This window comes from Nycticebus coucang, chromosome 9, assembly GCF_027406575.1.
Source record: "Nycticebus coucang isolate mNycCou1 chromosome 9, mNycCou1.pri, whole genome shotgun sequence".
NCBI classification, from domain to species: domain Eukaryota; kingdom Metazoa; phylum Chordata; class Mammalia; order Primates; family Lorisidae; genus Nycticebus; species Nycticebus coucang.
In genome coordinates, this window is record NC_069788.1 from 54789438 (window position 1) to 54806872 (window position 17435).

The 17435-nt window shown below is 40.3% G+C and overlaps 1 protein-coding gene across 4 annotated transcripts in view; it reads left to right on the plus strand.

Annotated features, from left to right (window-relative positions):
• RIPOR2 (RHO family interacting cell polarization regulator 2) overlaps positions 1-16396 on the plus strand; it is a 269719-nt gene extending 253323 nt beyond the window's left edge. For all 4 annotated transcript variants that reach the window (XM_053602052.1, XM_053602053.1, XM_053602054.1 and 1 more), the window contains exons 21-22: positions 7198-7288; positions 14170-16396. In XM_053602052.1, coding sequence (XP_053458027.1) covers positions 7198-7288; positions 14170-14270 — 192 coding nt within the window. In that variant the 3' untranslated portion in view covers positions 14271-16396. The remainder of the gene's footprint in view (positions 1-7197; positions 7289-14169) is intronic.
• Positions 16397-17435: the final 1039 nt, after the last annotated feature.

Genomic DNA, 17435 nt, shown 5'->3' on the forward strand with positions numbered 1-17435 from the left:
GTCTGGGGCCCCAGACTGAGCTGCTGAGCTGGATGGAGCTAATAGTGTTCGGCTGTGGGCCACAGGGAGCCATTGTGTGAGAACCGCCCCAGCAAGTTCCGCCCTCAGGGTCGCAGAGCAAGGATCGGGCTGGAGCTAGTAAACTAGTGACTGAGCTGCCTTACAGCCTTAACCCTCAGGGGCAGAGTGAGACCCGTTTTGGCACACTGGAGCCTCGGCTGTTGCCCTGGGTAGAGTGCCATGGCTTCACAGCTCATAGCAACCTCAAACTCCTGGGCTTGGCACCACCCAGACCTGCATAAGAGCTGCACCCCAACCCACAACACACACCCGCTGGACCTCTGCATGCCCTGACCAGGAACAGCGGGAGCCGTGCAACCCTGTGTCCTCCCTCCTGTACCCTCCCTGCCTCCACACCAGCCTGCTCGTCTGGCCAGGGACTCTGGCAGCCAATGCCCTCTGGAGCCTGCCTGCCGCTGCACAAAGCCTTTCTCCTGGCCAGAGACTGCTGGAGCCTTGGGCTCTCTGTGCCAAAGTCACTGGGCACCAGGAACTCCCAGAACTGTGCACAGACCTCCCACCCTGTTGCTGGATGCGAGTGTGTCACACGCTGGAGCTGCTTCCACATCCAGAACTCCCTGGCTGGGGCAGTCCCAGAGGAACTACACACGGTCAGTACCTACAAAGATCCAGAAACAATAGAGTGATCCCGCTGGGGTCTAATCTCCACAACTCTGAGGACGGCCAGAGGCAACGGTGAAAAACAATCATGGGGCGAAATCAACAGAAAAACTCTAGCAATATGTATAATCAGAGTAGATCAACTCCCCTGAGGATCAATGGGGCAGACACAGCACAAGATCCCATGCACAAACTAATAGCTGAGATGTCAGATCGAATTCAGAATCTGGATAGCAAATAAGATCGAATTAGAATTCCAAAAGTTATCTCAAGAATTCAACGGATTCAAAGACCAAATGACCAAAGATTTCGACACATTGAGACAAGAAGTTGCAGCCCTCAAAGATCTGAGAAACACAGTAGAATCCCTCAGTAACAGAATGGAGCAAGCAGAAGAAAGGATTTCTGACATTGAAGACAAAGCTTTCAAACACTCCCAAACCCTCAAAGAAGAAGAGAAATGGAGAGCAAAAACAGACCATTCTCTCAGAGAGCTCTTGGATAATTTCAAGAAAACCAATATTTGTCTTATAGGGATCCCCGAAAGTGATGAAGTGGCTTCACAAGGCACAGAGTCTCTTCTCCATGAGATCATGAAGGAGAACTTTCCAGACATCCCAAGAGATTCCGAAATTCAGATAGCAGACAGTTTCAGAACTCCAGCATGACTCCACCCAAATAAGACATCCCCCAGACACATCATAATCAATTTCACCAAAGCTAATATGATGGAGAAAATTCTGAAAGCAGCCAGACGAAAGAAAACCATCACCTACAAGGGCAAGAATATTAGAATAACTGCAGATCTCTCTGCTGAAACCTTTCAAGCTAGAAGAGGATGGTCATCGACTTTTAATCTCCTAAAACAAAATAACTTTCAACCCATGATCCTGTACCCAGCTAAACTGAGTTTCATTTATGACAGAGAAACTAAATACTTCAATGACATTCACATGTTGAAGAAATTTGCGATAACTAAACCAGCTCTACAGGATATTCTCAGACCTATCCTCCACAAACACCAGCGTAATCCTTCACCACAAAAGTAAACTCACCCAGAAAATGTTGATCAAATTCTAACTTCCACAGTCGCAAAAGGATTAAAAATGTCCACCGGACTCTTGAAAGGCTTATCAATATTCTCAATTAATGTGAATGGTTTAAATTGTCCTCTAAAGAGGCACAGGTTAGCTGACTGGATACAAAAACTCAAGCCAGATATCTGCTGCATACAAGAATCACATCTTACATTTAAAGACAAATATAGGCTCAAGGTGAAGGGATGGTCATCTATACTCCAGGCAAATAGAAACCAGAGAAAAGCAGGTGTTGCAATCCTATTTGCAGACGCAATAGGCTTTAAACCAACCGAAATAAGGAAGGATAAGGATACACACTTCATACTTGTTAAAGGTAATACTCAATATGATGAGATTTCAATTATTAATATTTATGCACCCAACCAGAACGCACCTCAATTTATAAGAGAAACTCTAACAGACATGAGCAACTCGATTTCCTCCAGTTCCATAGTAGTTGGAGATTTTAACACCCCTGTAGCAGTGCTGGATAGATCTTCCAAAAAGAAGCTAAGCAAAGAAATTTTAGATTTAAAATTAACCATTCAACATCTGGGCTTAACAGACATCTACAGAACATTTCATCCTAACAAAACTGAATACACATTCTTCTCATCAGCCCACGGAACATACTCCAAAATCAACCACATCCTAGGCCACATATCTAACCTCAGCAAATTTAAAAAAATAGAAATTATTCCTTGCATCTTCTCAGACCATCATGGAATAAAAGTTGAACTCAATAACAACAGGAACCTGCATACCCATACAAAAACATGGATGCTAAACAACCTTATGCTGAAGGACAGATGGGTTATAGATGAGATTAAGATGGAAATCACCAAATTTTTGGAATAAAACAACAATCAAGACACGAATTACCAGAACCTCAGGGATACTGCAAAGGCAGTCCTAAGAGGGAAATTTATAGCACTGCAAGCCTTCCTCAAGAAAACGGAAAGAGAGGAAGTTAATAACTTAATGGGACATCTCCAGCAACTAGAGAAGGAAGAACACTCCAACCCCATACCCAGCAGAAGAAAAGAAATAACCAAAATCAGAACAGAATTAAATGAAATTGAAAACAAAAGAATTATATAACAGATCAATAAATCCAAAAGTTGGTTTTTTTTTAAAAGATCAGTAAAATAGATAAACCTTTGGCCAACCTAACCAGGAAAAAAGGAGTAAAATCTCTAATTTCATCAATCAGAAATGGTAAAGATGAAATAACAACAGACCCCTCAGAAATTCAAAAAATCCTTAACGAATACTACATGAAACTCTACTCTCAGAAATATGAAAATCTGAAAGAAATCAACCAATACCTGGAAGTACACCACCTACCAAGACTTAGCCAGAAGGAAGTGGAAATGTTGAACAGGCCTATATCAAGTTCTGAAATAGCATCAATTATATAAAATCTCCCGGAAAAGAAAAGCCCAGGACCAGATGGCTTTACGTCAGAATTCTACCAAACCTTTAAAGAAGAACTCGTACCTATATTACTAAACATCTTCCAAAATATAGAAAAAGAAGGAATATTACCCAACACATTCTACGAAGCAAACATCACCTTGATCCCCAAACCAGGGAAAGACCCAACAAGAAAAGAAAATTATAGACCAATATCACTAATGAATATTGATGCAAAAATACTCAATAAGATCCTAACAAACAGAATCCAACAACACATCAAAAAAATTATACACCACGACCAAGTAGGATTTATCCCAGGGTCTCAAGGCTGGTTCAATATACGTAAATCTATAAATGTAATTCAGCACATAAACAAACTAAAAAATAAGGACCATATGATTCTTTCAATTGATGCAGAAAAAGCTTTTGATAATATCCCGCATCCCTTCATGATCAGAACTCTTGAGAAAACTGGTATAGAAGGGACATTTCTTAAACTAATAGAGGCCATCTATAGCAAACCCACAGCCAATATCGTATTGAATGGAGTTAAATTGAAATCATTTCCACTTAGATCAGGAACCAGACAAGGTTGCCCATTGTCTCCATTGCTCTTTAACATTGTAATGGAAGTTTTAGCCATTGTAATTAGGGAAGAAAAGGCCATCAAGGGTATCCACATAGGGTCAGAAGAGATCAAACTTTCACTCTTCACAGATGATATGATCGTATATCTGGAAAACACTAGGGACTCTACTACAAAACTTTTAGAAGTGATCAAAGAATACAGCAATGTCTCAGGCTACAAAATCAACACCCATAAATCTGTAGCCTTTATATATACCAACAATAACCAAGCCAAACAAACAGTCAAGTACTCTATTCCTTTCACAGTAGTGCCAAAGAAGATGAAATATTTGGGAGTATATCTAACAAAGGACGTGAAAAATCTCTATAAAGAGAACTATGAAACTTTAAGAAAAGAAATAGCTGAAGATGTTAACAAATGGAAAAACATACCATGCTCATGGCTGGGAAGAATCAACATTGTTAAAATGTCTATACTACCCAAAGCAATATATAATTTTAATGCAATTCCTATTAAAGCTCCATTGTCATATTTTAAAGATCTTGAAAAAATAATACTTTGTTTTATATGGATCAGAGAAAACCTGGAATAGCCAAAACATTACTCAGCAATAAAAACACAGTAGGAGGAATCACGCTACCAGACCTGAGACTGTACTATAAATTGATAGTGATCAAAACAGCATGGTATTGGCACAAAAAACAGAGAAGTAGATATCTGGAACAGAATAGAGAACCAATAGATGAATCCAGCTACTTACCATTATTTGATCTATAACAAGCCAATTAAAAACATTCAGTGGGGAAAAGATTCCCTATTTAACAAATGATGCTGGGTGAACTGGCTGGCAACCTGTAGAAGATTGAAACTGGACCCACACCTTTCACCATTAACTAAGATAGATTCTCACTGGATAAAAGATTTATACTTAAGACATGAAACCATAAAAATACTTGAAGAAAATGCAGGGAAAACTCTTGAAGGAATCAGCCTGGGTGAATATTTTATGAGGAGGACTCCCCAGGCAATTGAAGCAGTATCAAAAATACACTATTGGGACCTGATCAAAGTAAAAAGCTTCTGCACAGCCAAGAACATAGTAAGTAAAGCAAACAGACAGCCCTCAGAATGGGAGAAAATATTTGCAGGTTATACCTCCGATAAAGGTCTAATGACCAGAATCCACAGAGAATTCAAACGTATTAGGAAGAAAAGAACACGTGATCCCATCTCAGGGTGGGCAAGGGACTTGAAGAAAAACTTCTCTAAAGAAGACAGACGCACGGTCTACAAACACATGAAAAAAAGCTCTTCATCCTTAATCGTCAGAGAAATGCAAATCAAAACTACTTTGAGATATCACCTAACCCCAGTCAGAGTAACCCACATAACAAAATCCCAAAACCAGAGATTTTGGCGTGAATGTGGAGAAAAGGGCACACTTCTACACTGCTGGTGGGAATGCACACTAATACGTTCCTTCTGGAAGGATGTTTGGAGAATACTTAGAGACCTAAAAATAGACCTGCCATTCAATCCTATAATTCCTTTACTAGGTTTATACCCAGAAGACCAAAAATCACAATATAACAAAGACATCTGTACCAGAATGTTTATTGCAGCCCAATTCATAATTGCTAAGTCATGGAAGAAGCCCAAGTGCCCATCGACCTACGAATGGACTAGCAAATTGTGGTACATGTACACCATGGAATATTATGCAGCCTTAAAGAAAGATGGAGACTTTACCTCTTTCATGTTTACATGGATGGAGCTGGAACATATTCTTCTTAGCAAAGTATCTCAGGAATGGAAGAAAAAGTATCCAATGTACTCAGCCCTACTATGAAGCTAAATTATACCTTTCATATGAAGGCTATAATCCAACTATAGCACAAGACTATGAGGGAAGGGCCAAGGAAGGGGAAGGAGGAGGGAGGTTAAGGTGGAGGAGGGAGGTTAAGGTGGAGGAGGGTAATGGGTGGTGCCACACCTATGGTGCATCTTACAATGGGTACAGGCAAAACTTACTAAAGGCAGAATACAAATGTCTACATACAATAACTAAGAAAATGCCTTGAAGGCTACGTTGAACAGTTTGATGAGAATATTTCAGATTGTATATGAAACCAGCACATTGTACCCCTTGATTGCACCAATGTACACAGCTGTGATTTAACAATAAAAAAAAATTTCATACAAAGGCAAATTATCATTGAAATGTGAAAACAAATTGAGAAATTTTTAATTCAGAAACTACGGCTTGTTCAATCTTTCTGGAAAACTTAAAGAGATATATTAAAATAAAAGATAAAACTTAAAGAGATATATTCCTACAAATAAATTATCTAAAATTGTAGAAGGCAAGGTAAAAATAACATTGAGCAAAAAACCTAGTAAATGTATCTATAAGTATAAATAAATATTAATATGAGTAAAAAAAAAAAGAAGGAAAAGAAAAGAAAATAAGAATGCTCGTAATAAAATACCAATCCTGCTTACAACTCTTTCATGGCTTTTCACGATTTTAGAGTTAAGAATGAAATATGATTTAGGGCATGGACTTAGAATTAAATTAAAAAGTCTTAATGTGGCTTGAAAGGCTCTCCTTCTTTTAAACATACCTTTAACACCTCTGGATTCTGGGTCCTGTTACAATTTATTTCCCTTGTCTAGAATTTATTTCCTTCTCCACATCCCCAAACACTCCCTTATTTCACCCACACACAAACATGCACCTACCTACCATGAGCCCAAACTTCTCTCAGACATCAGTCTTCCACGAGGCCTTCCCTGACCAGACAGGCTTTGCTTCCTAGTCATGTTTAGCCTTAGCACCCTGACTCTGCCCATCACTCATTATCATAATTAGTTATTTATCTGTCTATCATTCCACTACACTAAACTCTTGAGGGCTAGGACTATGGCTGGTTTGTTGCAGAAACTCATGACTGTGAACTCTCTGGTTCATTCGTAGAATAAACAAATAGAAGAATTTCCATCATTGACCCTTATTCTCTTCCATTTTAATAAATAAGCTGAATATTAAGAGTTTTTAAATTAGAGCTGTTTTTAGAGTCAGTGAAATACAGTGGAAAGAACTCAAGAAAAGGGGTTCTATTCTGAAAAGGCAGATTAGTCCTATCACTCAGGTCCTGGAATCCCCCACGAGATGAGGAATTTAGCTGATCATCAGAGATGATGATGCAAGTATGACTGCTGGACTCCACCCCTGGGAATCCCAGTGCAGTGTATCTGGAGTGGCACCTGGGGATCTGCACTTTGAAGGAAGCCCCCAAGTGACCCCAACTCTCAGCTAGGTTTGGTGACACCTGGGTAAGATAGTTTTACTATCCCTACCAGCTATGAAATGCCAGCTCTTGTGGAACTAAATGTCAGAAGACTATTTAAACGATTTTTCCCTCATAGGCTACTGAAAGCATTAAAATGCTGGTGACGTTGTGTCAGTCTGATACTGAAGAAATCAGAACTGTGGCCTCAGAAACCCTCCTGTCTCTTGGTGAGTTTTTTCTTTTTTACACGATTGTTTATTTCTGATACTATCACAATAACAGTTAGAAAAAGTTTCATGTTTTAGCAAGTTTCTCCCTATAAGCTGTCTACTCAACGCACACAGAGTATGAGGGACTGGGCAATGTCCATCTCACCACAACTCCTTGTTCTGTCTGGTTGCTGAGAGTGAAGTTCATTCACTGGAGCCTTTCTATATGGGTTAATCATTCTATGCACTATTTAGAATCAAGAACACAGAAGTCAAACCATAAAGCAGAGGCAAAGGGAATCCAGGTTGGTCTGTCTGGGTGGGGCAGGCATTTTGGGAGGACAATGATTGGTTGATGCACCAGGGCTACATCTTCAGGGAATACTGCAAGGCCCCAGGTGTCCCAGCCTCACCCTGACTCCAAGGTTAACCTCTGATTGCCCTGGTGGCCTCTGTGCCTCTGAACCCTGACAGCAAAGAAAATAATTAGAGTATTTATTTTATTCTAGAATATCCAGATAACCCTTCCCTTTCATTTTACTTTGTAAAGTTCATGCCTACCAGGTTTCATATTTATATTCTTTTTGGGGACGCAGGAAGGGAAGGAAAGCATTTCTTTTTCTTTTTTTTTTTTTTTGAGACAGAGTCTCATGTTGTTGCCCTCGGTAGAGTGCCGTGGCATCACAGCTCACAGCAACCTCCAGCTCTTGGGCTAGGTAGATTCTCTTGCCTTAGCCTCCCAAATTTCTGGGACTACAGGTGCCTGTCACAATGCCCGGCTATTTTTGTTGCAGTTGCCACTGCTGTTTTAGCTGGCCGGGGCCAGGTTCAAACCTGTCACCCTCAGTATATGGGGCTGGTGCCTTACCCACTGAGCCACAGGTGCTGCCCAGGAAAGCATTTTTTAACTCTACACAAAAAAAGTATAAATAAGGCAGGGTGCAGTGGCTCACACCTTTAATCCCAGCACTTTGGGAGGCTGATTGAGGATTGTTTGAGACCAGCCTGGGAAACAAAGAGACTCTGTCTCTACAAAAAATAAGAAAAATTAGCTGGATGTAATAGTGTGTGTCTATAGTCCTAACTACTCAGGAAGAGGATACCTTGAGTCCAGAAGTTTGAGGTTGAACTCCTGGGCATAAGGGAAGAACACTGTTACACCAGCCTGGGCAACAGAGCAAGGCACTGTCTCTCAAACTAAAAAGAATAATAGGCTTGGCACTGGTAGCACAGTGGTTACAGTGCCAGCCACATACACCAAGGGTGGCGGGTTCAAACCCAGCCCAGGCCAGCTAAAGAAAGGCAACAAAAAAAAAGCCGGACATTGTGGCAGGCACCTGTAGTCCCAGCTACTTGGGAGGCTGATGCAAGAGAATCACCTAAGCCCAAGAGTTCGAGGTTGCTCTGAGCTGTGACACCACGGCACTTTACCAAGGGTGACATAGTGAGACTATGTCTCAACAACAACAAAAAAACCAATAATATTATGTATAAATACAGTAGAACCTCTGTAAGTTGACCACCATAAGGCTGAAATGAACTGGTCAACATGCAGAACTCCCATTGAGTACATGTGGTACCTGGTCAGGTCTATGAAAATTATGTCAGCTTAAGGAGGTGGTCAATGTACAGAGGTAGTCAACTATGGAGGTTCTACTGTACTTATTATAATTTTACTACAACAACACATTCTTAGAGTATAAAAATGATACTCCTAAAAGTCCTCAAGTATGATACAGTCTACAATACTACTTGAAAAAAAGCCACTCTAGTTTGCCTATAGTAACTTAATAATATGAAGAAGAATCTCATGGCATTTATAATCACCATCAAAATCCCATTCATAATTAGGCCTTCTTTCTTAGTTGTGGGTTTAATAAGACTTTGTTCTGTTATTAAAGATATCATTCATTGCACAGAAATCTTAGCCATCGTATGTTTATTTAAAGGATAAAACAATTATTCCTTATGGCTTTTTTAGCCACAGAAATTATTTAATTCTTTAAAAGTGTTTAGTTGAAACTCTTTTATCCCTTAGTATTCCACAATAACAATAAAGGTAAGCCAGATGTTTACATAGCATAGCCAATTGTAACCTAAGGAAGTTGATCCCCATGGAATGTGCCCTAGGATTCACTTGAGCTGAGCAAACAGCAGCATCTCCAGAAACAGTCATCACACCTGCCTCACTTTAGCTTCCTATCCATGACTCACACCAGCCCCAAGCCCTCTCACACCACCAGTGTGTGGTTCTCAGTATTGATTGCACATTGAAATCACCAGGGAAATTTAAAACATGCCCACACCTGGGTTCCACTCCCAGCGATTCTGCTTTTATTGGACTGAAGTGTACCTTGCCATTGGATTTTTTTTTTTATTTTTTTATTTTTTTTTGTAGAGATAGAGTCTCACTTTATGGCCCTCGGTAGAGTGCCGTGGCCTCACACAGCTCACAGCAACCTCCAACTCCTGGGCTTCAGCGACTCTCTTGCCTCAGCCTCCCAAGAAGCTGGGACTACAGGCGCCAGCCACAAAGCCCGGCTATTTTTTGGTTGCAGTTTGGCCAGGGCCGGGTTTGAACCCGTCACCTTCCGCACATGGGGCCGGCGCCCCACCGACTGAGCCACAGGCGCCGCCTGACATTAGATTTTTTAAAAGCCTTCCAAGGGAACTCAAAATTATAAATCTTCTTTGACTCTAACACACAAGTATTGGCACATTTTTCTCTCATATAAATGACTGACCTCATATAATAGGAATATTACTTTCAGTGGGAATTGAAAAGCCACTATGACAAAGGGCAGAAGGTCATCACAGGCACTCAAAAAAGCTGGAACCATAACTGTTTACCAATGAGCATGGAATTATTTCAATATTTTAACCTAGAGCTGTCCAATAGATCCTGCTGTGTTTATGGAAATATTCTATATGTGCGCTGTCCACTATGACAGCCATTGTGGCTACTGAGCTGTTCCATTTGCCTTCAATGACTGAAGAACTAAAGTTTCAAATGTCATAAATGTTGAGTATAGAAGCTCCTTGACTTTTGAAGGAGTTATATCCCAATATAACTGTTGTAAATTGAAAATACCATTAGGTTAAAGATGCATTTAATACACCTTACCTACTGAACATCATACACCTTAGCTACTGAACATTAGGGTAGAACCCTTATTTGAAACAAAATGTTTCTGCAAAACCCCAGTATATAAAAGTACAGTTGGACAAAATCATCTAAAACTAAGACTATTTTATAATAAAGTGTTGAATATCTCATGTAATTTATTGAATACTGAACCGAAACTGAAAAGTAGAAAGGTTGTATGGGTACTCAAAGTACAATGTTTACTAAATTCCCATGGCTCTCACAGCATTGTAACATCAAAAAATGTTATGTCAGGGAATGGCTATAGTCATAAATCAGTGTCTGTCTAAGATTACCATTTAAATTTATTTATTTTATTTATTTATTTTTTTAGAGACAGAGTCTCACTTTGTCGCCTTTGGTAGAGTGCTATAGCATCATAGATCACAGCAACCTCAAGCTCTTGGGCTTAGGCGATTCTCTTGCCTCAGCCTCCTGAGTAGCTGGGACTACAGGGACCCGCCACAATGCCCAGCTATTTCTTTTTGTTGCAGTTTGGCCGTAGCCATGTTTGAACCTGACACCCTCGGTATATGGGGCCAGCACCCTACTCACTGAGCCACAGGCACTGCCCAGATTACCATTTAAATTTAAATAGCTGCATGTGGCTGGTGACCACCATATTGAACAGAGCTTTTTTCATCATGGCTGTGGACATTCCAGTGCATACTGGCTGCCCTTCAGCCCTGGAAACCCACTGATGCCCCAAATATCAGGCTCTTTCTCCTTTTATACCCTGCCTACTTTACAAGGCTGTTAAAAGACTAGCAGACAAGGATCCAAACCCACTGAAAACTGAACATTAGTAATGAGAGTGAAATGCCCTGAGAACCCAGCCTAGTTGTATCACTAATACAACTGTCATAAATTTTGAGTATAGAAACTCTAAAATAATATTGGGTAACACCCATAGAGGACTTCTTCTGTGCCAGGAACTGTTTTGAGGGGTAGCATAGGTTAGCTCATTTAGTTCTCGCAAAAAACTCATGAAGGAGAAACATAATTAGTCCCATTTTACAGAGGGGCATAGTAAGGCATGCTGAGGTTGAATAACTTGCCTGTGGACACCCAGACCCAATCAGGCACAGATATGAAATCCTGACACTGGGCCATTCTACTCTGTGAGACTAGGGGAAGAACTTAAACACCTTTAAACTGGAATCTATTCATGAGCAAAATAAGAACTGGCAGGTATCAGTGGTTCTTCAAATAGCATTTGTAGCTGAGGCATCCAAAGGGCTGTGTGTGAGTAGACAAGAGGCGAGCACATGAACAGCCTACCTACCTCAGGCCCTCTTATCTCTCCATCTGCTCCTGCCATCAGCTGGAAAGGTATGTGTTTAATCTGTTCATATACTAGGGGTTTTGCAGAAACATTTTGTTTCACCTAATGATTCTACTCTAAAGTAATAAAAAGTTGAAAACTGGGGCGGCACCTATGGCTCAGTGAGTAGGGCGCCAGCCCCATATACCAAGAGTGGTGGGTTCAAACCTGGCTCAAGAGTGGTGGGTTCAAACCTGGCTCTGGCCAAAATACAACATTAACAACAACAACAAAAAAGTCGAAAACTGGCCAGGCATGGTGGCTAACACCTGTAATCCTAGCACTCTGGGAGGCCAAGGCTGGAGGATTGCTTGAGGTCAGGAGTTCAAGACCAGCCTGAGTAAGAGCAAGACCCCATTTCTACTAAAAATAGAAAAATTAGCCAGACGTGGTGGTGTACACCTGTAGTCCCACCTACTGAGTCCCACTTGAACCCAGGAGTCTGAGGTTGCTGTGAGCTAGCCCGAGGCCATGGCACTCTACCCTAGGTGAAAGAGCAAGACTCTGTCTCAAAAAAAAAAAAAAGTTGAAAACTATCATACTAGGAAAAATATAGAATTTGCCAATGGAAAATCAAGGCAGGCAGGGCAATTAACAAAAATCTCTTTAAATTGGCAGGCTTTTGTTTATAGAATAGTTTCTTCCAGGGTTCTTTTAAATTCATTCAAGCAAATCTCTGGTCCTGTGTCTAATATATTCCTGAAAAAGTTAGTTAAATGTGCAAAAAAAAAAAAATTAATGCATCTTACAAGGGTATATGTGAAACTTAGTAAATGTAGAATATAAACAATAACTAAGAAAATGCCAGGAAGGCTATGTTAACCAGTGTGATGAAAATGTGTCAAACAGTCTATAAACCCAGTGTATGGTGCCCCATGTCGCATTAATGTACACAGCTATGATTTAATAATAAAAAAAAATTAAACCATATTTCTAGTTTATTGGAAGTTTTCTGTTTCTGGAGACTATATGATATTATAAAGCCCATAATTACATGCCTTTTCTAAAACCCACTCATACATATATATATCCAGCATTTCATGAATCTTTTTTACTTTTGCTTTCTTTCACAGTGAACTTCTGATTGAGTGGGACTATTTCTGTTTGTTTCACTTGTCTTAAATGGATGAAAGCCTGCTTCTTATCACTTAGCTCTGTACCGCATTTTCCTATTTTCTAATCATTTTTTTAAAACAAGAAAAATAGAACAAAATATTAAAATTATATGCAAGTGCAACCTAGCTGTTCAACATGGTACTATGGACAAAACTGAACCAGCTAGGGACTGGTAGGAGGTATCACATGTTTACATGGCAAAGAGTAATTTTTTTTTTTTTTGTAGAGAACAGAGTCTCACTTAATGGCCCTCAGTAGAGTGCCGTGGCCTCACACAGCTCACAGCAACCTCCAACTCCTGTGCTTAGGCGATTCTCCTGCCTCAGCCTCCCGAGTAGCTGGGACTACAGGCGCCCGCCACAATGCCTGGCTATTTTTGGTTGCAGTTTGGCCGGGGCCGGGTTTGAACCCGCCACCCTCGGCATATGGGGCCGGCGCCCTACCGACTGAGCCACAGGCACCGCCCGGCAAAGAGCAGTTTTTTAGCTTAAGTTTGGAAGCCTAAATTTGCCTTTTGACAATGATCATTTAGGTGTATCAATATATAATACACACAAGTAAAAGCTATGTAAAAATTCAGTGCACTGAAATCAAGGATCACTGACTCATGAATGGTTAGTTCCTAAGGTACTTTAAATGTAATCCATGTCATTGCTCAGAAAGAAATTTGCTACATGAAAGTATCAACATTAAATGGTCATAAAACTTCTAATCTGGGTGGTGCCTGTTGCTCAGTGGGTAGGGCGCCAGCTCCATATACTCAGGGTGGCAGGTTTGAACCCGGTCCCGGCCAAACTGCAACAAAAAAAATAGCCAGGCATTGTGGCAGGCGCCTGTAGTCACAGCTACTGGGGAAGCTGAGGCAAGAGAATCGCCTAAGCCCAGGAATTGGAGGTTGCTGTGAGCTGTGACACCACCACACTCTACCAATGGCAATAAAGTGAGACTCTGTGTCTACAAAAAAAAAAAACTTCTGGTCTATTTCATATCCTAGTATTCTTTAGCTTTCTGGCATTAGCTCAAAAGTTGTTGTTTTTTCTAAACAATAAATAATTAAACATAACAGAAGAGGGCTCGGTGCCCATAGCACAGTGGTTATGGCGTCAGCCACACCGAGGCTGGGGGATTCAAACCCAGCCCGGGTCAGCTAAACAACAATGACAAATGCAACAAAAAATAGCCAGGTGTTTTTTACTCAAGGTTAACATAGCAAATTATAGTAACCCTACCTAAACAGTTGATTTAATTTATTTCGAGTCATAAATTAAAAAGTTAAGTTCAAATTGGTATTCATGTTTACTATTCTATATCTAGGAGAAGATGGGCGGCTGGCATATGAACAGTTGGACAAATTCCCTCGAGACTGTGTCAAAGTCGGAGGTCGTCATGGAGCTGAAGTTGCCACAGCCTTTTAATTACAAGTTAACTCTGCCTAACAGCTGTCTTAATTTCTGGCCCTTTTCATCAAAATGGTGCTGTGATTTAGCTGGGAAGTGTTTAGAACTTGAAGAGTTCTGTTGAGGTTATCTGGGAATTTAACATATTATAGAAAGAATTCAAATTCCAGTTTCACAGTATCTAACTACTTTTCCTTTGGCCAATAGAATAGGGCTAACTCAATAGATATGTCATTCATTGTGTCTGATCTATCTTAATATGTGTGAACTTTAAAAGTAGCTATCTTTGTATTTTTTTGGAAGTTGTTCTAAAAGCTTGAAATAGTTATGAGATACTTTAATAAATATCATGCCTTGCAGCTTTTCCTCTGTCGTGTTCTCAGGGTTTAGTGGTCCCTTTAGCTCCCTAATTTTACTTTCAATACAAAGCACAAAAAAGAATTTCTACAACTAACAGTTTGCCTGTAGAACCTGGCAAAATGATCCATTGTAAGAATTTAATTATTTTATTTTTTAACCTTTCATCATTTCTTTTGTTTTTTTTCCTCCATCCTGAAAATTCTAAGATCATGTTTCTATTATGGTAAAAAGGCAGAACTACCTTATTAAGATTATACTCATAGTCCTAAAAAAAAAAAAAACCTCAAAGCTTAAGCTTTTTTTTTTTTCCAAATTAATGAGAGCCTTTTTTTTTTTTTGAGACAGAGCCTCAAGCTGTTGCCCTGGTTAGAGTGCTGTGATATCACAGCTCACAGCAACCTCCAACTCCTGGGCTAAGTGATTCTCCTGCCTCAGCCTCCCAAGTGGCTGGAACTACAGGCGCCCACCACAATGCTGGGCTATTTTTTGGTTGCAGCCATCATTGTTGTTTGGCAGGCCTAGGCTGGATTCGAACCTGCCAGCTCTGGTGTATGTGGCTGATGCCTTAGCTGTTTGAGCTACAGGCACCGAGCTGAGAGACATTTTTTTTTTTTTTTTTGTAGAGACAGAGTCTCACTTTATGGCCCTCAGGTAGAGTGCCGTGGCCTCACACAGCTCACAGCAACCTCCAACTCCTGGGCTTAAGCGATTCTCTTGCCTCAGCCTCCTGAGTAGCTGGGACTACAGGCGCCCGCCACAACGCCTGGCTATTTTTTGGTTGCAGTTTGGCTGGCCGGATTTGAACCCGCCACTCTCGGTATATGGGGCCGGTGCCTTACTGACTGAGCCACAGGCGCCGCCCCTGAGAGACATTTTTTATGATACTCTTATCATACAGGTATTTTGCTGCTAAGACAAACACAAACCAAAAGTGTGGATTAACAAAGCTGCGATGCTCTTTGAGGTAGAAGGAAGTTGGAGGAATGCTAATGAGACAGGAGAAATCCTTCTGTAAAAATGACCACGGGATTAGGAAGAAGAAGGATGGTCTGAGAGATAGTTACCACCACAGATAAACCATAAACCAGGAGATTTCCTGGCCAAACAGTTAAAATAACAGCTTTCATTATTGCTTCAGTATCAGAGTCGCAAGTTCATTAAACAAAGTACAAAATCATTCATTAGCTCTCATTAAATTTTCTTTCTCTAAAGAATACACAAAGTGGGGTATGCCAAGGTATCAAAATAATATGTGAGTGTAATTTAAATTGTGGAATATCAGAATATTAACTGTACTTCAGACACGTTTGTATCAAATATCATTTAGATGTTGTTTTAAATATTTACATTTTAGCAAGACTTTTAAAAAGGACTCATTTTATTTTAAAGTGAAAATTGTTTGTCAAGCTTCTGGCAAATAGTTCTTTCAACTGTGAAGTTACGATGTACATATTTGTATATTTATAAATATTATATATATGCATATATCCATTTTAAAGTCACAATGTACAGTCTATAGGTAGTATGTATAGCCTATAGTCTATGTTAAATGGTTGAAATGGTTCTCTTTATAGAAAGGTAAATCACAGATGTTATAGAATTTTTTGTTTAATTTGTTTTTTACTTTTTGAATATTGCATGACTAATTAATTCAATATCTCCATATCTTTTGTATTCACTTCTGTATTTTATGTTTGGTTGAGGATGTGCTTTTGTTTTGTGGCATTTGTATTCATCACTTTCAGTCCTGTAAGTTAAAATAAAAATTATTTTTGAATTACTAGTCTCATGTACAGAGCCTGATATTTTTTTCACATGCCTTTCTTTTTTTTTTTGGAGACAGAGTCTCACTATGTCGCCCTAGGTAGGGTGCCGTGGAGTAACAGCTCACAGCAACCTCAAACTCCTGGGCTTAAGCGATTCTCCTGCCTCAGCCGCCCAAGCAGCTGGTGACCACAGGTGCCAGCCACAACGCCCAGCTATTTTTTGGTTGTAGTTGTCATTGTTGTTCGGCAGGCCTGGGCCAGGTTCGAACCTGCCAGCCCCTGTGTATGTGGCCGGTGCCCTAACCACAGAGCTATAGGTGCCTAGCCTCACATGCCGTTCTTGAGTTGGTATTTACACAAAACCCTACACCTCATTCTCGACTTGAAATTTTTATTTTGAAATTCCTTCATCTACAAATAGGGACAATGTCAGATGTCTTATAAAGCTAACTGGGGAGAAAATAGTTGTGTTTCACTCTTGTAGCACCTATGAGCACAGAGCTCCTTGAGGGCAAAAAGAGCCCTCATTTATTTACTTGTCCATGTTTTCAGCCCAAACCCCCACCAGCATCATCACAAAGGAGAACCCCCTACCTTTCAAACTCATAAAAATACATATGAAAGGATTGATTAATACCAGTGATTGCTTTTACTGAGTCAGCCTTATGGAAAATTACATTTGAAGAATGATCTAAGGAACTGATGAGACGAGCCATATGAATCCCTGGAAAGAACAAGGCAGGCAGAGGCAACAACACATACAAAGACCTTGAAAGGGGTCATGCTTGGTGTTTGGATTTTCTAGTACCCACATTAAAAAAAAAAAAATGAAAAAAATAGGCTGAGGATGATGGCTCACACTTGTAATCCCAGCACTTTAGGAGACAAGAGAATCACTTGAGGCCAGATGCTCAGGAGCAGCCTGAGCAACACAGTGAGACTCTGTCTCTACAAAAAATGTTTTTAAAAATTAGCTGGGTTGGCTCAGCACCTGTAGCTCAAGCGGCTAGAGCACTAGCCACATACATGGGAAATGATGGGTTCAAATCCAGCCCGG